This window comes from Hetaerina americana, unplaced genomic scaffold (genome assembly GCF_022747635.1).
Source record: "Hetaerina americana unplaced genomic scaffold, ioHetAmer1.1.p SCAF_265, whole genome shotgun sequence".
NCBI classification, from domain to species: domain Eukaryota; kingdom Metazoa; phylum Arthropoda; class Insecta; order Odonata; family Calopterygidae; genus Hetaerina; species Hetaerina americana.
In genome coordinates, this window is record NW_027286836.1 from 168,633 (window position 1) to 191,897 (window position 23,265).

At 41.8% G+C, this 23,265-nt stretch overlaps 2 protein-coding genes across 4 annotated transcripts in view; one reads left to right on the plus strand and one right to left on the minus strand.

Annotated features, from left to right (window-relative positions):
* The window catches only part of Roc2 (Regulator of cullins 2), a 187,801-nt gene that overhangs the window by 80,961 nt on the left and 83,575 nt on the right, over positions 1 to 23,265 (plus strand). The gene's annotated exons all lie outside the window — the stretch shown is intronic.
* Tret1-1 (Trehalose transporter 1-1) overlaps positions 1 to 23,265 on the minus strand; it is a 153,677-nt gene that overhangs the window by 64,759 nt on the left and 65,653 nt on the right. For 2 of the 3 annotated variants that reach the window (XM_071586829.1, XM_071586830.1), the window contains exon 2: positions 14,118 to 14,231. In XM_071586829.1, coding sequence (XP_071442930.1) covers positions 14,118 to 14,231 — 114 coding nt within the window. Of the gene's footprint in view, positions 1 to 14,117; positions 14,232 to 15,654; positions 15,769 to 23,265 lie in introns of those variants that run through there. The other variant, XM_071586831.1, reaches the window with a different exon arrangement.

Genomic DNA, 23,265 nt, shown 5'->3' on the forward strand with positions numbered 1-23,265 from the left:
AGAAATGGTGAGGTAGCGGTAGGGGCGAGGCGGATGGAGGCAGGTGAGGAGGAGGTTGGGGGTGTGGGGCGCGGTTGATTCCCCGGGGGCGAGTCTCGCAGCCCTACCATGTAACGCCATGCCATTCCCGTTTTTGTCTTCCCGTCTTGCTATTTTCTCCTCGTCCGCTCCCCCCCTTTTTTTTAGCTTTCTTTTGTGTTCGGTTGCCGTGCCGGAACGTGGAAAAAGTTCTCCTCCGACTCCCTTGCCACCACGCGAGCCTCCCCCCCCCCCGTCTCCCTCATGGACCCAAAGGCGATTTCACCCCCGGCATTATCCTCAAAGCCTGTTATTTTTCATTCACGCGATGTGGCGATTCTCAAAGACAACAGTCCGTGACTTGGACGTTTGTAAAGACGTGGTTGGTCTCATGTTTACCTTGGGCAGGGAGGGAATTATTAAATTCTAGTCGTCCGGATGTAGATGATACTACTCATTTGTCATAACTGTCTGTTAAATTTCTGCATCTGCCTCATACACGTGGGGGTCTTTGCATTGGGACACCAGCCTTCAATCTGTATAATGGTGTGAAGGGGATGTGTTCGTCTTGGCAAGGTCGAAGTACGGTTGGGTTACTTATACTTGTTTATGTTGCAATCATGAACTGTGTGGGAGAAGAGTAAAGATTAATTCAATCCGTCAATGAATAAGTTAATTTCTCTCATTGTTACCAGTTTTTTATCTGCTGATGTAGTTAAGGATTATCATTTCGTCGGTATGAAATTGAGTTCAGATGTCCTCTTGCAATGTATTCAGAAGTCTGACCTGCATGGCTCTGTTCGTGTTTGGAGGGGCCATTCTAACTTTTATGGTAAACCCATAATAGTGAAGACGCATGAAATCTTTTGGCAATTCGCGGCAGGAAATACATTGCACAAACAAATAAAAGCAGACTGGAAGAGGCAGTCAAACAGAAGCCCTTCCTCCCAATCGCGGGGGTCAACCATCAAATCAATCGACGACATTGAATTATTATCGAGAGAAAATAAATTAATTCGAGAATTTCCCCCTATTTATTTGAATAATCGAAGGAATTGCAAAAGAACCTTAGTTATAACCTTAAGAAGACCTTAGTTGTGACCTGGAAAAGCCATTCCTCGAAGCGGAGACGGGTATGAATGAGGTAGTCCCTGAAACAATAACACCTTTGATTGACGAAAGAGATATATGACCTCCCATAGGTCCTACGTACTCAGGAGGGTTTTAAATATGAAGAGACCAAGTAGAATACCTAGCAGTTACACAATGATGAGATGTAGCACTGTGAAAGTACGTTAGAAACATCTACGGAGCAGCACGTTTACGAAAATACCCTGCGATCCGCCAAAAAGGTATGTAGCCGGGGGTGCAATCAAAAGGTGATATGGGTAAGGAATGAGGGAGAGGGAGGGTGTTAAAGAGGCGAGGGAAAGAAAAAAAATAGCTTAAAATCCTTGAAAAGGGCCTGCATATCGGTGCGCACATATGCACATTTTAGCAGTAAAATCAGCTCTAAACAAGTGTTAAAACATCGACCAATTAAAAAGAGACCATAAAAGAAACTAGGATTCTGAAAAGAAATGTTGGCGAAATATTCGAAAGAAAAATGGGTGGTATTATTTCGCGTTGGTTAGGCTTCACCTTGAATATCCGTCTAGTGCTTTGGTCCCTGCGCAAAAGGGTATAATTAAGGAGTTAAAAAGGACAAGAAAAAAGTTGCCCGTTTCTTAAAGGAACGGACAACTTTTTTTTAAACTTACTTTTATTTACTTTTTTACTTTTTCTTTTAACTTTCTGTTATGAACCAACTGTTGTTTGCCTTTGAGGGTTTCCCTATCGAGTTATCTGGCGTACCAATCGTTTCTTTTGGAACTTGCTCCATTTCCTAAATTCCGTCACCATCACCTTATTCCGTCACCATCACCATAGTGCTCGGAGGAAATTGCTGTGCCAAGTCCTTTACGATAACTTACTAAATCTGTGCACTAAAACGCTACAAGCGTATATCATGCTCTTATGCTAGGTTTTTCATCAGTACTATGTATTATCTAAGCAACTTCTGACCTGAAAATGGAAGCTGCAATGCCTCCGGAACGTCGTCATAAAAATGAAGATCCAACTCAACCAAACATTCCGGAAAGCGCTCAATTTCAAGAACAATTCTGTCTCCAACAGAAATTTTAAGTTTGGATGCCATTATTGTTAGGTATTTTCGAACTGTACATGATATTTCCCCCACCACAAGCCCTTGCGGCGGCTTGCGTTGTATTATGTATGTAGATATTATGTAAATAATAATGGAACACCGACCAGAGCAGACTGACCATCTACATATACACAATACTCCACAAGCCTTCGCGGAAGAGAATGGCGGTGTATGTTAGGATACCTACCATACATGTATAAGTATTAATGTATACATGTCCTTGAATATATGTTAGCTCATGTACAATTTTTATGCTCATGCATGCTTATATAGATCATGCGATAATTGTTATGTTTGATAATTTCATCGAATTCTAGTGTTCAAGTTAATTTAATTTTTTCGGACTTTTGGGTTTGATTTTGCAATAACTGCGTGAGGGAAGGAGTTGTACTAGAATCTGTCTGTGACAGCGTCTTGTCTTTTATTTTATCCCGTTCGTCGGATCTACCAGTATAGTTTGTTTGGTTGCCAGAATGATTCCCTAAGTGTCCAAGAAAACTCAGGTGCTCCGTGCCTTTCTAAAAGCCAAAATCAAGCCTGGCCAGTTCTCTTCGAGAGTTAAGGTTACTCTCTCTAAATCTATTATTTTCTCCAGCACACCTTCCAGCTTACTCTCGTAGCAATTTTTTTATGAACGAATTTTGTCTGAGCTTTATCAAGTTATTTAATAAATGAAAAAGAAACACTTTGTTCCAATCCACCAATTTATAATAAATGAAAAAGAAACACTTTGTTCCAATCCACCAATTTATTACAGGTACGACTAGTTTCGACGCTACGGCGTCATCCTCAGGTACAAAGTTTAAAGTCACAATCATTGTATATATACTCTCTTCTGGAAAGGGTGGGGGAGTTGTGGGAAGAGGGGGCGGGGAGGGGAGTACGGGGGTAGGTACGAAAGTATGTGGGAGAGGGTAGGAAACACCAGGAAAAGCGTTAGTGAGTGGGGGGGATTGGAAGGTGGGTTAAGAAAGGGGAAATTAGGGGAAAGGGGAGGGGAATAGTAAGCTAGGGATTTCATTGGTCAGTATAATTTGAGTCAATGGCTAATGGGGATAAAGGTACGGGTTAGGAGTCAATGGGAGTTGGGGGGAAGGGGTTATTGGTTCTGTTTTTCTGTTATTGCTAGGGAGGCTTCCAGGAGAGGTGATACGTTTTCAAACAGAATGTCATTGAGTAAAGGATGTTTCTTCATTGTTCTCCGGATCTCCAACTCTTCCTTCTTGTCCATCCTCCTCCCTTTTTCTTCCCGATGTAGTATTTTCATAAACAAAACTAAAGATAAAGTTGAGCCACTGGAAAACAGTGGGATATATGAAATGGTTTGCGGGGATTGCAGTGCGAGGTACATCGGGCAGAGTGGTCGAGCGGTGCGGACAAGAGCGGAGGAACACAAGAGGTGCTACAAGAAGTGTAACCTAGCCCAATCCCACTTTGCCAAACACCTGTGGGAGGAAAATCACACCAGCGATTTCATCCCCAAAATACTACACTTTATCTTTAGTTTTGTTTATGAAAATACTACATCGGGAAGAAAAAGGGAGGAGGATGGACAAGAAGGAAGAGTTGGAGATCCGGAGAACAATGAAGAAACATCCTTTACTCAATGACATTCTGTTTGAAAACGTATCACCTCTCCTGGAAGCCTCCCTAGCAATAACAGAAAAACAGAACCAATAACCCCTTCCCCCCAACTCCCATTGACTCCTAACCCGTACCTTTATCCCCATTAGCCATTGACTCAAATTATACTGACCAATGAAATCCCTAGCTTACTATTCCCCTCCCCTTTCCCCTAATTTCCCCTTTCTTAACCCACCTTCCAATCCCCCCCACTCACTAACGCTTTTCCTGGTGTTTCCTACCCTCTCCCACATACTTTCGTACCTACCCCCGTACTCCCCTCCCCGCCCCCTCTTCCCACAACTCCCCCACCCTTTCCAGAAGAGAGTATATATACAATGATTGTGACTTTAAACTTTGTACCTGAGGATGACGCCGTAGCGTCGAAACTAGTCGTACCTGTAATAAATTGGTGGATTGGAACAAAGTGTTTCTTTTTCATTTATTATAAATTGGTGGATTGGAACAAAGTGTTTCTTTTTCATTTATTAAAATGAACTTCCACAAAGTTGAGGCTGAAACTATTGAACTAAGTTATTTAATTGAAATTTTCTTTCATGGATCCCATGTACGCAATATGTATTGTAAATATGGCGAAACAAATGTATTAGGAAATATTAAAAATTTGCAGTGAATATCTGTAAGGTAGGTGAAGTGCTTGAGACGGCTGGCCAAAATTCATCCCGTGAAACATTTGTATTTTCCGAAAAGATGGAGGTTTAGAGAAGTTAAAGAACATAAATATGCTACTTCATGAATTTACTGGTATTAATGTCCTGTATAATAATAATAATAATAAAATATTATTATTAATATAAGTATTATATTAATGTTATTATGAGTATTCATGTCCTGTTTAATAATTAATGATTATGTATTAATTGGATATACGTGAAAGATTGAGAATTGTCGTGATCTTGCAGCGTTTCTAGCCTTCCTTCGTTTTGACCGTCAAGTCTTAGCTGGTCACCGTTCGCCATGAGCGTGGCGAGAGCTAAGAATATAAAAAAAAACATTCTCCGGCTTTCAGCTGTTCCGAGCCCGTTTCCTCGTGTCGTTTTGCTCTCATTTTCCTTCCACGTATTCTCTCTGTAATTTTTTCCCTCCGCTTGGGGGAGGGAGGTGGATGGGGGTGGAATTTTTGCACTACGCTACGGTCGGCGGGCGAAAGGCGTCGGGAGTATGGGGAGGAGACGGTGCAAACCGAGGAGGGAGGGAGGGAGTCGGGCGGGAAGGGCTCGCCTAGTCTCGGAGAGCGGCGGCCCTGTAGGATGGGAAGTGAAAACCCGTTCCACTGGGGGCTCGACCAGGTGTGCCGAAGGTGTGTCTGGCTTTCACGAACTCCCATTGGCTCTGGCACCGGGAGCTGGCCCATTTACATAACGACCTCCATCTCCATTGGCCGAGGGTGGGGGAGGAGCGAGAAAAATTCTCGTCTCTCCGAAGGGGCGGGGGGAAGGGGTGGCTGAGAGAGGGAAATGAATGTTGGAAAACGACGACGGGGAAACACCCCACCTTAGCAGCAATCTCGAAGGTTCCTCCCTTACCACCCCCAACCCTCCCCCAACCCTCCCCCCACCCCAATCCACCTGCTGGCATGGTTGATAGATGGCGGTGGGGTTGGGGGTAGGAATTTCCTCTCCCCTTGCGGCCGCTGCAGATTTCTCTCCCCCATGCCCCCCCTCCCACCCTGTTTCTCTGAGCGTTCGGTCTGGAAAGGCGGCTATCAGGGTGAGTAGGTAGACCGGTGGAGAGTTAAGCGGCAGAAATGCACTCGGAGCAACGGAGAGTATTCTTTTCGAAAGCTAATGCGACTGGAGTCACGTAAAACCCACGATTCGTGCTTCCCCCGTCTCCTTATGATGAAATACCTTACGTTTCGTCCTGCTGTGAGGACACTTTCTCAGGTATTGGATGGAGAAATACTTCCGGATAATCAAGTGCCTTGTTTGGCCGATACCTTAAGTAATTATCGTTGTATAGAAGGACATTTTTATGGAATTGTTTCCGACATTAGTGTAGCCTCCGACGTGCCGCAGGGACACATGTTCCCTTTTCTTTCCCATTTAATACTTCTGTGAAATTCAGTATGAAGTAACCAATAATGTCAGATTATGCTACATCTACATACATTCTCCGTGACTCTCCCAAAAGGTGGGAAGTGGGATGAGGAAGGGATACGGGAGAGGAAGGGTGTTTAAATGGTTAAGAAAAGGGAGAAAATATTCACTGAAACAACTGAAAAGGTGTGCAAATCCACATACAAATTCATCGATTTCGTCATATAAAATTCGGCCATTGCTCGTCGATGATAAGGTCTTATACGGTATAAATAAAATCTGTATCTACACGGTGCTTCGTAAGGGTGTGTGACGATAGTTGCTAGGTCACCCCAAGCATTGTACACGACTGGGAAAATTTTTCCCAGTTTCAGGTGGTTGAATCTTCCAAGTTAATTTGGTGCGATATCAAATTCCTCTGTCTCTCACGTAAGCTCAGGTGCCTTTTAAAATTTTTTTACGTGTTGCCGGCTCTTTTCGAGAACGAAGAGGTTCCCAGCCCCCCCCCCCCAGTATACGCTTCTAACTTCTCTTAGCAATTTTGAACATGCCTAGCAGATATTCTCTTATAACTAATGTCAATCTCTGATTAACGCTATCTCCCATGGATCCGAGATACTTGCCACGTATTCTAAATGCGGCCTGGCTAAATCGAAGTGACACCTCTCTCTTGCTTTTTCATTAGATTTTCTCCACAACCCATCTAATAAAAATTAGCTTCTTTTTGGCTATCCCGCGTATTCTTCTAATGTGCACACTCTATGAAAGGCCTGATGTCATTCTACAAGCAATGTAAAACTTCTCTAACACTCAAGCAATTCTTTCATGTTGTTACGGGCGTAATTTTCCCTTGTTAGTTCCGGGAATAGTGTATCTTGCAGGGATTTCCATTGATCTGCATTCCTTATGTCCTAATCTCCGAGTGTACTGATGAAAGATGTTTTTGAATTTCATTTAGCATGGATTCATTTCTGCGAATTTTTGAGAGTCAACTGGAGACCCCATTCTTGGCACCGAGCATTATGTTGTTTGAGATCGTGAAAGACAGCCGCGCGGTCCGATTTATTACTTATATCGCTCTAGATTAAGTATCATTAGTGTATAACGTGACGTTGCTGGTTACTTTAGCATTATTACCGTTTAATAAAAATGAGAAAGAGAAGGGGACCGATCACGCTTCCCTGTGGAACACCAGAGGCTACTTTCACATAATCGGAACTAATTTCAACAATTAATACTTTTTATTTTCACTAGGAAAGAAAATCGCGAAAGAAATTCACTCTTTCGACATCAATCCCTCGTAATTACAGTGCGTGTGTATGTATATATGTATATATTTGCGCGTACATTCTCATACTTAAATACATACATGGCCATATTCATCATGCAATAATGGATGTCTGTCTGATTTTTTTACGAATCATGCGACGGAAGAAATGTCTCTCACATCTGAGAAATCTCTCACTTCTGCTATCTATCTCTTTGTTTTATTCTGTTGTTCCAATCCGCAAAATAATGTGGAACCATGATAATTCCGTCTTGGTATACCTATATAATAATCAGCTTAGCTTGCTTTCGTCTTGATTCCTGGGACTCCCATCCTCATTTCTTGGTATAAATACTCTAATGACTCAGTACTCAAGCATTAGCCCTATGTGGGATAATGAGTTTCCCACATTGCCGTCACGAGGTGGCGAATAACTCGGTATCTATGTGACTAACTCCCCGGAGATGATTACAAATATGGACATAGCTGAGGACGTTAGCGACCGTAGAAGTCTCTACATCTACACAAATAGGGGATTAGTACTGAATGTAAGCAAATGCGCGGTAATGAAATTTTGGAGCAAAATAAGCGATTAACAGGAAATAAATTATGATAAGAGAGTTCAGTGTTAACTACGGCGGATCGATTTAAACATTTGGGGGAAGTAACATAACACCACGGATTTCACGGGGAGTATACTATATCAGGAGAATATGGGGATAGTCCTTGAAAAACCTCCATTAAACGGGTGGGGGGGGGGGACGAAGGAAATGTGATGCGATATTTAAAGAGAGGTGATATTTCGCTTTAGTTATGCCACATTTGTAATATGCCGCTCGTATTTGGGATCCTTGGGGAAAGAGTTGATTGTAGAATTAGATAAAATTCAGAGAAAATACACCAGATTCGTGAAACATTCTTATGATAAGAAGACGAGTGTTACAGTCCTGTTAGGGTAATCAGGCTGATAGCTGCTAGAGATGTGAAGAGAACAAGTGAGACCTTAGACTTGAAGCAAGGTTCAGAACACACGAGCTTAAATATGAAACAAAGGTAATTATTATGGTCCCACACTTTCTGGGTTAGTAATGTCACAAAGATAAGAGAAGAGAGATTGACTCCAGGACAGATGGATATGTGTTCCCTCTTTCCCAGACAATAAGGAGTCATGTTAGTCATAATATAAATAGTAAAGACATTCGAATTACGAGTGAGGGCCAGATTAAACGCTGCGTAGACGCAGGATACATTCGTAGGTGTATTTTCCTGTGTATGTTAGTTGCTAGTATATATATATATTTTCATCGTTGTTAGTCAAAATGGATTTTGAATGAATATAATATGTTTTGCATTTTGTTTTATGGGTGATCTTAACACACCCCGCCACACGCCCTTGATATGGATTGCAGGGTGTTGTGTAGATGTAGATAGGAATAACCCGCGATCCACCGAAAAGGTGTGCGTTAGGGATAGCAAGCAACATATGAAACGGGTAAGGGATGAGGGAGGGGATGTTTTTCATCTACATCTACTGAATACCCCGCAAGCCGCCGCAAGGGCGTGTGACGGGGGGTGTAAGGTCACCACCCGTAATTTAGAAAGAAAAGAAAAAAACCGCATACAAAAGCCACAAATTTATACATCCACAAAAAAAACATGGCATACATTCATGCAAGAACACTTACACCCTACACATATGCCGACTCTCAAACTACCATCTAACATACACATGCACCTACAAGTATACCGAACATCTTTGCAATGTTTAATTTTGTTCCGACTTATTCTATGTAAATTCAATGTTTTTAATATTTCGAAAGTGACTTCGGTTTCTTACTATTATGATTTCTGATTGTTCAGGGAAAGAAGGAGTATTTGTATCTATCTGTACTGGAATCTATCTCCCTTATTTTATCTTTGTGCTCTGATCTACCTAAGTAGTGCGGGGCCATTATAATTCCTCTAGAGCCATCGTTAAACTCGTTTGTTCTGAACCTTTCTAAAAGTCTAAGTCTCGTTTGCTCTCTCCGTACTTCAAGTGGCTCCCAGCCTAAATTCCCTAAGAGACCTGTCGCTCTTGTGTTCTTATCATAACAATTTTTAACGAATCTGGCGGATTTTCTCTGGACTTAATCTAATTCTTTTCGCCAAATTTCTCCCAAGGATCCCAAGTACTTGCGGCATATTCGAAATGAGGTCTAACTAGAGCAAAATAACACCTCTCTTTAACTTTTTCATTACATTTCCCCACCACCCGTTTAATGAAGCCGAGTTTCTTTAAAGCTGGTCCGCATATTGTCCTGATATGTGCTCCCCATGAAAGGCGTGGTGTTAGAACAACCCCCAAATATTTAACTTGATCGGCCGTAGTCAGTACTGAACCCTCTATTTCGTAGTTTATATCCTGTTCGCCGCTTCCTTTGTTCCAAACTTTCAAACCTGCGCATTTATCTATATTAAGCGTTAATTCCCATTTATTGCACCATTCCGAGATTGTGTCTAAGTCTCTAGAGAGTTGTTCGCGGTCTAGTTGGCACCTTATTTCCCAGTATACCACCATGTCGTCAGCAAATAACCTCAGATTGCTACTAACGTGTGCGCTTAAATAATCACTGTATATTAAGAAAAGAAGAGGCCCTATTACACATCCCTGGGGGACGCCCGAAGTTACATCTCTATCCGTTGAGCACAACCCATCTATGACTACTATTTGTTTGCGATTTGACAAGAAGTCTAATACAATTAATAAATTTCTCATTGATTCCATATTAATTACGTTTATGTAGCAGTTTATTGTGTTGGACTTTGTCGAAGGTTTTTTTGAAATCTAGGAATACTACAAATACATCATACCCCGCCTTAGCGCCATCAAGGACTACCCTCTGTTCCCGCTCTAAGAGAAAATCTTCAACCCAATTTATTGCGCCCTTGTTTATACCCGCGACCTTTAATTTATGACTTAGTTTACCATGGGGAACCTTATCAAATGCCTTTTGAAAATCTAAAAAGATCGTATCCACTTGCCTACATCTCACCCGATAAAATTAAGTCATGTGTAAACAATCCTAATTGGGTTTCGCATGAGCGGGTTTTTCTGAATCCATGTTGATGGTCACTTAAAAAGTTAATTTTATCAAGATATCTCATTATAGAACTGACGATAATGTGCTCTTAGATTTTGCCACAGATAGAAGTGAGAGATATAGATCTATAATTACTGGGATCCTCCCTGTCACCACTTTTAAAAATAGGCGTTATTTGCGCGGTTTTCCAATTCTTAGGGACTTAGCACTCTGTGAGGGATTTGTTAAATATAAATTCAAGGTACGGGGCAATGTTTGGAGCTAAATGTTTTATCACCCTAGCTGGTATATTTTAGGGACCCGGGGATTTGTTGGGTTTAATCTCATTGGGCAATGTGAGAATTCGTTGTTGGTCTGCTGTTATTTTTTCCATGGGCTGTTTATGTATTGTTTCTTGGAGATATGCGGTGCCAACATCGTTCGTGAAAACGATTTGGAAGAATGAATTTAGGATGTTATGTTTACCCTCACCGTCTATATGAATTATATTGTTACAATCCCTTAAGCAAGCCACGGTTTGTTTACTCCCATTTACTTCCCTAACATATGACCAGAAAGCTTTGGGATCAGTGTCCAAATACTAGTAAAGTACTTGACGTTTAAAGGCTAGTAAGGGAAAAGGGAAATAGAAAAAAAAAGTCCACTTAAAATCCCTCTAGAAATCTACATGGTGGTGAACAAATATGTATACACATGTTAGCGTTAAACTTAGTTTTAAAAATAGTTAATTTTACATAAGTACTCAGCTATATTATGTAGGAGGGTGTAAAAATTAACCAGAAATACTTGTATACGGGAGACCGCCACCATACAGGTCATGCATAACTGGAAAGTGAGAAGGGGAAAACGTTAAGCGAAGGTCATGAAGCATGAAGTCCCCACCCCTGACGCCACAGGTGGAAAAAGTGACACCCTGCACTCCATGCCACTTATATATAGGCATGTAGTATTCGATTGAGATGAAATTTGTGTGTTTTGAACCATTATCCATGCTATCCAATCCGTCGGATAAGTAAATACTTGAAGCCCACCAACCTTTTTAACACTAAACAGTGATGGATCGTGTCTTCGCTTTGGCACGGAAACTGCGTTTGCAGACGATTCGGCTCCATTTAAGAGATGAATTGGGATTGGTCGGGAAATGAAAGCCATTCTATTCGCCCTTGGTCTTTAGGAGTGGGTGGGGTTAAAAGCACACGAAATGTTTAATTGCCTCCGGGTGAAGTGGCGTAAAGAGGTTCGAGGTGTGCTTCCATGAATTGCATCGGCCTGATGATGGCGAAGCACCAAGCCGGCGTTTCGTCATCTCGTCCTCGGTGTCGCCTCGTTTTCAGAGTGGAGGAAAATAAAATGAGAAAATATCCCAGTTTCTTCCGATTGGTGGATTCTTCCATTAGCCGGCAGCCGAGCCCCTTCGTCCCGTACCCCTCCCCATTCCCTCGGCGAGGGAGGTTGGCAACGAGCGGGAACGAGGAACCAGTTCGCTCCCAGGATCAGGGAAAGGGTGAGTTGAAGTGGTGGTGTCAACCCCGTTGAAGGTCATCCAGAAGGGAGGAGGAGGAGGAGAGGGGTTGGTGGGAGAACGAATCCGGATGCGTGACGGTCGCATAGGGCCGCTCCCTCCTTCGAGACGAGGGTTATTTTAGGGATTTTTCCGCACGCGCGGCGGGGGTTAGGCGGTTGGATGAGGGTGGAAAGGGGCGGCGAGCGGATGGGGTGTCATTGACTGTGGAGAGCTCCGGGGGTGCCGGCCTGGGTCGTCAAGAAGCCGACGGATCCCCTGGAATCGTGATTATTGGATTTGCATCCTCCTTGTACCGTTCTCCACTAGTCGAGAGAAGAAGGTTCTGTGCCTCGTGCTCTGTACTCGCGTCCGGAACCTTGACAACCAGCACCTCCCCCCGATACAATCTTATACGAGGTCTGTCCAATATGTACGCGAACTGAGGCGATAAAAACTTTTATTTTTCAAAATTTAGTCTACATCGATTTTTTCCACTTCAAAGTACTCTCCATTGGTTGCTATACACTTATTTCATCTTCTTTTCCACTGTTTAAAGCACCCTTGGAAGTCCTCGGCAGTAAGGCTTGTTAGTTTTCTCATCGTTTCTTCCTTTATTGTGTCCACATCTTTTCAGTGATGTCCCCTCATCACATTTTTGCATTTTCTTAATAGGAAAAAGTCGCAGGGGGCGAGATCTGGCGAATAAGGAGAATGTTCAAGGATGGTGATTGAATTTTTTTGCCAGAAACTGCCGAACAATCAATGCTGAATGTGCAGTGCATAAAATAGGTTAATATGTGCATCGATTAATATTTCCCTACATGCAGCATTATCAGGTTAAAATATAAAATTATTATACACCTATTTGTATCTACATTACACATAATCCTGTGTAAGCAAATGTGTAAGTGTAAGCTGTGTAAGTGTAACCAAACAGGCTTCTCGTAGGAGTTGCAAGCACCAGAGGGAGAGGGAGAAAAAGGTTGTGGGGAAAAGGGGAAAACTAAACCCACACCGATGTATACACTTATATTCATATTAGCGACAAACTTTGTGTCAACCAAGTGTTACTTTTACCCATCTCTGAAGTTTTCTAGTATACTATATTATTAGGAGGGGATGAAAATGAACACTAGCCACTAATATGAGGGACCAACACAGGTGTTGCCAACAAGGCAGGTCATGCGGAGCTGGAAAGGCATACATCCATATATTTGACGTGCGCTTGGAATGGGCTACACCGCGACTAACTCTACGAGGATCAGGTAATAGCCATGTAAATGAAAAATTGAAGGAAAATTGATGCCAAAATAAACAAAGGAGTTAGATTAGGATGTGACCTCTCATCAGTATTATTCGACGAGTATTTAGAAGAGGCAGGCAAAAAATTGAATACGAAGGAGTCAAGGTCAATGGCGAAGAAATCAACATGCTCCGGTTTGCAAATGACATCGCAGTAGTCGTGGAAACATGAGGTGACCTGAAAGCGAATCTGAATGCTCTGCTCGTAGTGCATCGGGAATATAAAATGAGCTTCAGCAAAAAGAATTCTAATGTCCTTTTGTGTGTTTGGAAGAGAGAAGCTGAAGGCAGATATTGCAATTCGATGAATGTAACTAAAGCAAGCGGAATGCTTCATCTACCTCAGCTGCAGTATAATTCGGAATGAAGAAGTTCGACCGGGATCAAGCGAATAGTGTTTCAAGCTAAGGAGACTATCATGTGGGAGAGGCAACTGCAGTGTTCAAAGAACACCTTTGGTTGCAATCGAGGAAGTCGTTCGTCAAAACTTTCGTATGGAGCATGGCACTCCATGGATCAGAACCATACACTTGAAAACTTGTTAGCTCATGTACGAAAATTCTTGTGTGCGTACGTGACTATGCGTAACGCAAATATTGTCGCGCTAATTTGTGAGTGAACTATCCAAATGTAGGAGCTGAAGGGCTCTTGGTCTATCTTGAATTCCTGCTTTGTGGAAGCGGAGGGATATGCCAAGGTTTCATAAGAAATGGTGGCATGAAGATGGGTAGATGGCATGAAGTACTGAAAAATAAAATCTTTTTGGGGAAAGTAATCGTTTTGGTTAGGGAGGTTCACGCGACAAGTTTATGGCAATATTTAGGGACTACGAAATAGTCCCCTGTAATAGTTAAGCCGGGAAATTACGATAAAAGATAAATTAAATCAATATCGTATTGTTAGCAGAAATGTATGAAAAGCTCACAAAAAATGTTTGAAGGCGTGAACGTGTATAAGATTTCTGATTATTAAAGACAGCATACACAGATAAAAATGGCATTTGTTATTTAACATATTGATCAGCGTATATTTTCAATATAATTAATATACTCACCTTTAATGCTATTTCCTCCTTAGGAAATTCCTTATCTTTTTCACTGGTTCCTGGTGCGCAATCTTTTATGTCTTCTCCAACCATATTTCTGAGGCATGATGTCAACTCCGCTCTCTGGGGAAATAATTAAGGAAAATAATCTTTAGTTGCTTTCTTAAACTTAAATATTCATGAAATGGGCTTAGGAAAATACGTTAATATAGTATAGCGCCATTTTTTTTCTACATTATTTTGGCCGCTCTTCGAAATTTGGCAAGTAATTTCGGCAAAAGGAGAAAAAATTAATTATTGAAATAAATGGTTTACACTGAGATCTCGATCGATTTGTGAAAAAATATAAGAAAGTGTTCCCGGGTCTTGGAAGAATAAGAGTCGGTGGCCACGAAAAGAGATGAAGTGATATAGGAATTTAGCCAGGCCCAATCAATTACAAAAGGCTGGGCAATCACTGAAGTACCGACAATGGGGAAGGGACAAACGTCCTGTGTGTTGGAATTCATTCACTGGCGGGCATTCCTGCCCCTCAGAGCAACGTGAAACTATCGCATCCCAAATTCCTGCGGTTCGTTGACTGCCAACATTGCGAAAGTTTTCACTCAACGTACCGGTGACGGGAGTACAGAATTTCAGAAATGATCGTAAAAGGTTTTTGGGTTCAAATCCGATATCGACTCTGGATTATTCGGAGCCCACGCACAGAATCGGTCATATTTGACCTCTCAATTTTTAAGAATCAAAATTCAGGATTGATGGATTTGAATTATCGTATCTTGCGCAGTTGCCGATCGTCTAGATAGAAATCTTGGCCACGCCAACAATTGTATTGCAACACCGACCAATCGCGACACCGAAATACGCGATGCCAGATGGAGGACGTTCTTATTTGATGATGGTATCCACTGAAGTCCCGCAAGGAAGCGTGCTTGGTCCCGTCATTTCTTCATTTGCAGATGTGACATTTATTGTTAGGGAACCAGCGAAGGCAGATTTTCCCCCGATAATACGGTCAACAACCAAGGTATAAAACCCGTCTATAAAATAGTCAACTTGGTTTGCAAAAATTATAATTAAAATAATGATAAGTGCTTTCCCTATGCACCTAAAATCACGGGTTCATCCCTTGGGGATCAAATAGTTTGCCTACCACACTTCGAGGCACTCGGGAAGCTCAATTTGTTCGCAAATTGTGTCTTCTGGTGTTGTGTTTGTCGAAGTGTGCCATTACTATTAGAAGGTGACCTAATTCACCCTCGATGGCCGCTTGCAGGGTATGATGTATGTCTCTTTGTCGTCGTTTTTCTAACCGTTGGAGCAGGGTTGGGCTTGTATGCGAGTACGTTGATGGTGAAAGTAGGCGGAGCACATCCGAGGATTGGGAGGGAGGAGGCAGGGGTTCGACGAGGTGTCCGTTATTGCGCAAGGGCATCTTGAGCGGGCGTTCTCGTCCGGCTAGTCGTCGTCTTTAGCTTAACGTGCCCCTGCTCCCGTCTACCTCAAGGGACACCATGCCCAGAGAGGGGCAAGATGCCATTCTCACCTCTGCTCTGTTACGCGGCGTCGCATACCGTCTGCTCTTCGGCGTCAAGACGTCGTCACGCAAGCCCCCGCACGACCCATTACGTCTCCCGTCGAGAATCTGACGTGCGGTCAAGAGTTCTCTTTTGAACTCGTCGTGGTTACGTAAACCGTACTCATTCTGCGGTGTGGTGTACTCCCGTGGCAGTGGCGATGACGCCTCGGAAGCATTGGCATGTTCTACAGAGGTATCCCCGGCGAACACGTGTTGATGTCTAACGTGCGGTCGGGAAACGTAACACCTTTCGAAATTCCCTTTCGTCTGCGGGGGGAGAAAAGAATCCCTGGATCTGTGTTGTGTTCGTCATTAATGAGAGACTTATCCTCGAGTGGTGGTTTCTCGCATTGCGAAACGTGATCTCGTTGATTTTGCGTCCACTTCGTCTGGAAATCCGATTGATGCAATGTGCCTGGATCTACGTGGTACGCTGCAAACCTCCAATGGAGTTCATGTCCAGTCTGGTGATTCCACGCGAGATCCCCCAACTTCCACGCTAAGTATTACTAAAAATGTTAGGGAATAGCCTAGAAGTAGTGTGGTCGAAACGACGGGAGTCACTCATTTTTACGAGGAACTTTAAAATGGCGTGACGGTATATTTGCACATGTGACGTAAAAATGCGACGGATTCGGTTTACAGGTCTCCCCCTAAACTTTAGGGGTTAAAATTTAACCCCTAAAACGTCATTTTTCTCTATCCAGCAAAAGTGGCAAGACCACCTTAAAATGAAATATTTTGGTGATTGTTTTGTGATTCTTAGCCAAAGAATCTGTCTGGGCTCTTGGTTTCATAAACTGGACGCGAATTACAGATGTAATTACGTTTCCTCGACAGTTAAATTGAGAAAGCATCGACCGGACTAGTTGAAGGTCCGTGTTTTTAAGTCTCGGACAAGGAGACTTTTTCCTGCAATAAATCTGCAACCTTCCAACACTTGATGCCATTGCAGTTATAAGGTCTCTAATGGAAAGCAACATAGAATACAATTATGATATATTTCTCCATAAAGGCTCGTCAAAACTTAAATATGGATCGTAGTTATGTACAGTGCGAAAACATGGCCATTGAAGCAGCACGATCGGCGTAGATTGATTGCCTTTGAAGTGTGGGTGTTGAGAAGAATTGAAAATGTGAAGTGGACAGAAAGTAAAAAAAACGAGGAAGATTTGGTATGGTGTGGGAGGAGAAGCTACTCCTGAGAGAAACAAAAAAGAGTCTGGAAAGATGGATGCAGAGCATATTGATTGACGATGGGTTGCTGTAATACAGGGGATTATGTTAGGCAAGTGAGGCAGGGGCGGGAATATAGGAGTTGGACGAAATGGAGGAAGTACACAGAATTGAAGGATAGGCAAGGGAATACGACCTGCACTGCTTTGTGGTCCAACCAAAGCCTACCTTAATCGGTAGATTACCAATAATAATATATGAATATGTATGTGTATGTATATATATGTGTGTGTGTGTATATGTCTGTATGTGTGTGTGTATATATGTACACACATGTAGGAACTTCCTTCTCTCCCTTAAGAAAGGTGTTATCGCCACCGAAAATTCTGAATGCATGTGAGTTTCTTCTTTGTGTGTATCTGCGTTTTCGATCGTAAGGGCTATCTTTAGGTGTGTGTGTGTGTATGTATATATATATATATATATATATATATATATATATATATATATATATATATATTTATATAAACACAGATGTAGATTTTTAGAATATAGAGACACAAAGAAAGGACACTCACAATGTGTTATTTGACGTTTCGACAGCTCGACTGTCGTCTTCAGAATCAAATAACATATTGTGAGTGTCCTTTCTTTGTGTCTCTATCTTCTAAAAATCTACATCTGTGTTTTTATATATTTGTGCGTCGCCGAAGAGCGTTCCATTTCGAAAAAAAAAATATATATATTTTATATATATATATATATATATATATATATATATATATATATATATATATATATATATATATATGCTTTCATAGACGTAACACGGAAGTGCCGAATAGTACAATACACAGTAACACATAATATAGAAACACAAAAAAAGAGAACACTCACACGTATTTTCTTGATATTTCGACGGAAACAATCCGTCTTCCTCTGAAGATATAGAAGTAATGACCAATCGTCATTACTTCTATATCTTCAGAGGAAGACGGATTGTTTCCGTCGAAATATCAAGAAAATACGTGTGAGTGTTCTCTTTTTTTGTGTTTCTATATTATGTGTTACTGTGTATTGTACTATATATATATATATATATATATATATATATATATATATATATATATAAACCATAAACATATATGTGTATATATATATATTATATATATATATATATATATAAACCATAAACACAGTATTCAACCCGAAGGTCGGGGTTTGGTAGGTGATGGTAGAGTTCACCCAGTACTAAGCCTGACGGCGTGTGAAATTCACAAATGAGGGTCGGGGGGCCAGTTCTTTCCCTGTGCCGGTTATAGTTTCCCAGGACGATCTGGTACCCGAAAAATCACATAGCTTGGGTGGAGCTGCGGGTGCCCAGAGTGCCTTGCCCGGGAATCGAACCCGGGGCCCTCTCTACCCCCTGGACCACAGCGACCCATATATATATATATACACGAGGGTCATCCGGAAAGTAGTACCCGTTCGTGAAATAAAGACACAAAAGTAAATATTAACAAACATAAAAAATTTTATTTGAAAGAGGATACTTTAAACTACTTCTCAACATAATCTCCAAGCAAATTAAGGCATTTGTCATAACGTGTGACAAGTTTCTGTATTCCTGCTGCATAGTCCTTCGCCGCCAGCTCATTGAGATACGCGAGGGACCCATCTTGCACAAATTTTTGCATAATGCAGATGGTGTTTAACAATTTCATGAACAATTGTTCGAGAAACATTGGGAAAATGCTCACAGATGTCATCAATTGTGACGCGCCGATCGTTCCTCACGAATTCGTCAACTGAGCTCACCAGTTGGTCTGTAATGACAGACGGTCTCCCCGAACGCTCATCGTCGTGTGTGTTCCCCCTCCCCATGTTGAAGTTGCGACACCACCGCCGAACAGACGACTCGTCCATTACATTGTCTCCATACACCTCCTTTAATTGGCGATGAATATCACATGGGCGAACGTTTCTTGCATTGAGGAATTTAATCACTGCCCTCACTTCACAACTGGCGGCGTTCTCAATTTTTTTAAACATTGTAAACAATCACAGAAACAACACAGGCAATGCTAGCGTCACGCAACTTGGCTCAGAGAAGGCAGACAAGCCACTGAAGCTATCTGACCTCGTCCAGCGGCTACTCGCGTCGTCAGCACTTCATGCGGCACGAACGGGTACTACTTTCCGGATGACCCTCGTGTGTATATATATATATACACACACACATAAATAATACGCAATGAAAACTTAGTAATTAATTTACCTGAACAGGAGGATATGTGACCTAACTGGAATATTTTTGGTCCCTGTAACAAAAAAGTGCTCTATTAATGTCTAAGCCAAATAATAATCTTAGCCGTTGTCATTAAAGCGAAAGTTGAAGGTTAGCAACGTCAAATCCTCTCTTTAAGCCGAGTCCAACGAAAAATTCCGGGGCGAGAAGAATGTCGCTCTTTTAATTAATTGCCGCGCTTCATCTTGGAATGTCCTTATGAAAAGTGCCGCGATCAAGGTCCAGCAATCCGTGGATTCGAGCGTGGCTTTTTCCTGGTGGGAGGGAATATTAAATGAAAACATCGGCGAGCGTGTGTGGTTTCCATGCCTCCCCCCGCGTTTTTGCGCCGTGATTCCAGTTTTAAAGATACGCTGACGAAAGGCCCTCCGAGGAAGAATACTCATAACTATGTCACTCAAAGCTACGATTTCTCATCATTTTGTCTCAACTCCTATGAACCTCTTCTACTCTGCTTTTTATTGCAATAAGAACTCTTCCTTTTGAATATTCTTAAAAGTGACGTTGAAGTTGAAAATTCCAAGGTGTTTATAGCGTTCCGCCCTTGATCGGTATGATCCCGCATTCTAATCTCGTGCGACGCTTTTGGGCAACGACACTTAACAACCCTACTAGCAATACCTATTTTTCCTCTTAAGAGAACGTGGGGCACCGAATGGTGGTACAGGGAAAGGAATTGATCCCCTGAACTGTTAAATGTTAACAGGAGTAGGTTGGGAGGGAGGTCTACAATCGCCGATCAAAACTTACCTTTGTTTTTCGATTGCTGTGACCATGAGTACGTGTAATGCGAAGGACTTCCTAGAGTAGACTGCGATCTTTTTAGCATGTCCTATTTGTTCTATTGAAAGTATGCACATTTTGGCTGTAGACCACCAATATGTTCTCATTTCAACAGTTTACTCATATATGTACGAATGAAGTGCAGATATTCCTACTTTTCCGTCTTCCTTTTTTTTATCTGATAGTTAAACGCTTAAGGTACGTTGGCTTTGGATGAGCACAGTCTGAGCACACCTACCTTCCGTGCCCTTGCCTTGCTAGACTTCATTGTTCTCCAACTCCGCATACGTTCTATACCACCCCTCATCCCTTGCAGCATGCCTATCCTATTCCTTCCTCTCCCTCCATCCTATCCCAATATTTAACATTCCATCATCGCCAAACTAAACTCTCTACATCCACCTTTCCCATTTCCATCCTTCCCCACATCCACATATATGAAGAGCCTCTTATCTACCCCAATCGTATTCCTTCTATGACCACGTATCCGCGCTCGTCGTATTCCTCCTACGACCACGTATCCGCGCCCTACATAACTACGCTCCATATTAAAGTGTTAACGAGCCTTTTCTTAACATCCATAATCAACTGCCCAAATGTCATCAATCTTCATTGTCATCGATTTCCTCCTTCTTGTGATAGGTTCTTTACCTAATGCATTATTTTTGTTATATCTATACTACTTTTTACCATGTTGATCCAAAATATTTCTGAGATAAGTAAACTGTTCCACCTGCTCTAGTTTTTGAACGCCTATTTAAAAATTTAGCTAAACTTTCCTCTTTCTGGAAAGTCGAAATTCCTTTGTTTTGTTTACATAGATTTTTATTCCATGCATATCACTGATCTAATTATCGTCCAATATTCGACTAATTTCCCCTTCTTAAGGCATGGACGGAAGGGAAATTGCCTTTCACTCACTTTTGTTAACAGCGAAATGTTTTGCCCCCAAATATTTTTCAGATCGCCTTCGTTAAAGTAAAGTCTTCATTGTTGGCAAATGTCTACGTGCCTCGCGTCGATGTGTCACGGTTAATAATATCATCGTGCGAAGGAGAATGATCGTCCCGTTTCAATCGCCAATTGGTTTTTTTATTGTTTCAATATGCCTCAATTCTGGCATCTGTTTCAAATACCTCGGAATTTCTCTTAACCTGGATTCGACGTCTTTTTATTTTTGCTGGTAATTTTGTCTTTCATGTCTGGTGTTAGTAATATAATTTAAATCTATGTACGTTTTTCATGCGAGATAATGCAATTCGTTTCAAACCTGTAGCCTAAAGCTTTGATTGTGTTGTTAGCAAAAATACCGAAGCATCTGTTAGCGAAAAGTCTCTTACCAGAAATGTAATTGCCAACATTCACAGTCATCGATCGTAGGCATTCATGTCCCTCGAAGGAGTACAAAGTGGAATACAGTGCCTTATAGAAGAAACTGATTTTGTTTGAATAGATTCAGAATTGACTTACATTGTTTTATGAAGATTATATCTGATAAAAAATATTTATTAGCAATCTAATATCCAGCTGCATGCCCGTGCTACGTTTTCTGTAATTTCTCTATCACTTAATCTAGTAATGTGGATGATAGCCTTTATTTGTTTGCCCTTTTTCAATGCATTCTTTGTTGTACGTTTCCCTTTTGTTTATAAAACGAATTCCTTCCAAGTTTAATGGAGAAGTCTCTTATTATCATCCCCTACTCATAGATCAACCCTTTTAATTTGGGTGATATACTTAATGTAAAAGTGTTGCAAAAATTACCTTCCTAGTCGGAATTGTAGAATTTCTTACTTACTCCCTAACATTTTAGTGTCGCATAGATTTTGTTGGTGGTAAGGATTCACCCCTAGCGACACACCTTGTCGATGGATTACGACTTAACCCTGTCTACGTGGAAGTAACGTACTTCATAGCTATCCTCGATTAAATAATTGGCTCTAATTTTCTAGGTTCTGAAGGGTTAAAATGTGTCTCGTAAAAGGCGAATAGTTCCTCGAGACCCTATGCAGTAGCTCAAGCTCTTTATTATGTTCTAAGAAGCATGTTTATTCAGAATTAACCAAAGATCGTTTCTGTTTCTTTTTAAATTCTTCAAGTTTCCTCTCAGTTCTACGCAGTTACCCTATGAGGGGAACTCTTTCTAATCCCTTCGGCATTCAGGATTCCATTTTGAAATGAGGAAGCGTTCCATAGTTAAGATTACACAGCCCTACGTGTGGAAAACAAATCAGGAAAGAACGTCTGAACGCCCAAACGATGTCTTTTTTTTTCTCCTCCTCCTTATGAAAAAGTGTCAGTATGCTGTCAGAATCTCTTGACAACTTTAAGAAATGCGGAAACATGTTGGGAATGCAGTCAGCGGTGCGTGCGGGCGTCCTGATTGAACCGCAAGCATTTTGCAGATGCCTTCAAATCGAGGCGGGGAAGTGTGACGGAAGTCTCGAACCTCTTCTTGAACGTTTGTTCGTTGGAGTCATGCTGCTGTTGAGTGCGCACTCTTTGAATCCCCGTCGGTCGCCTCCAAGGAGGACTGGTGGAGGAAGTACGCCACAGCGTGCAAGGATTTGGGACACGTAATACCCTCGGATCGAAACGCCTCTCATGCGAGGTTTTTCTGTTGTCGTTCGTTTGAAATCACACTCCCCACCCTCGCCCAATAGGGCACTCGAAGAATGAAATTCATGTGCAGTTGGTTGCCTGGAAGGACTACACTGTGAACACCCTTCAACGCCATTCTCCATCCTCCATTAGGTGTTCCTCGATTAGAGAAATCATTGTGTTCTCGCCAACTCCTCGTTTTCCCCCTTTAGAGCGATCGGCGAGGCACCTTTAACTCACTTATTTGCCCTTCTAAGGGATCGAAATCGTGTTCGGGAACGTAATCATTGGTCTGTGATCCCATTCCTATCGCACTGGTTCCGTAGAAATAATTTGGCAGGTCTAATGAAATCTCCTCCCGCAAAGAAATGAAGGTATTAATGTTCTTAAGAATGCATGGTGCCTAAATGAAGCTTTAAAGTTGTCATTAACAAATTAGATCGGACAAAACACTTAATTTGAAAATGTTTGAGAGGGGAAATTGAACGAAGTAGTGAAGGAATTAGAAGAAGGATTGCGCTGGAAGCGTGGCCAGGAATCTTTGAAAAATCTGAAAACGGGGAAACCCTGGGGAAATCTTGGGAAAAAACCTGGAATGGAGCAGTGAAATCGGTAATTTTGGAGAGTTCATGTTAACGTAGCGTAAATTGGACAGTAGAAGGAAAAATATCGCGGTGTTCATGGCTTAGTCGTAGGAATATACAAATGAG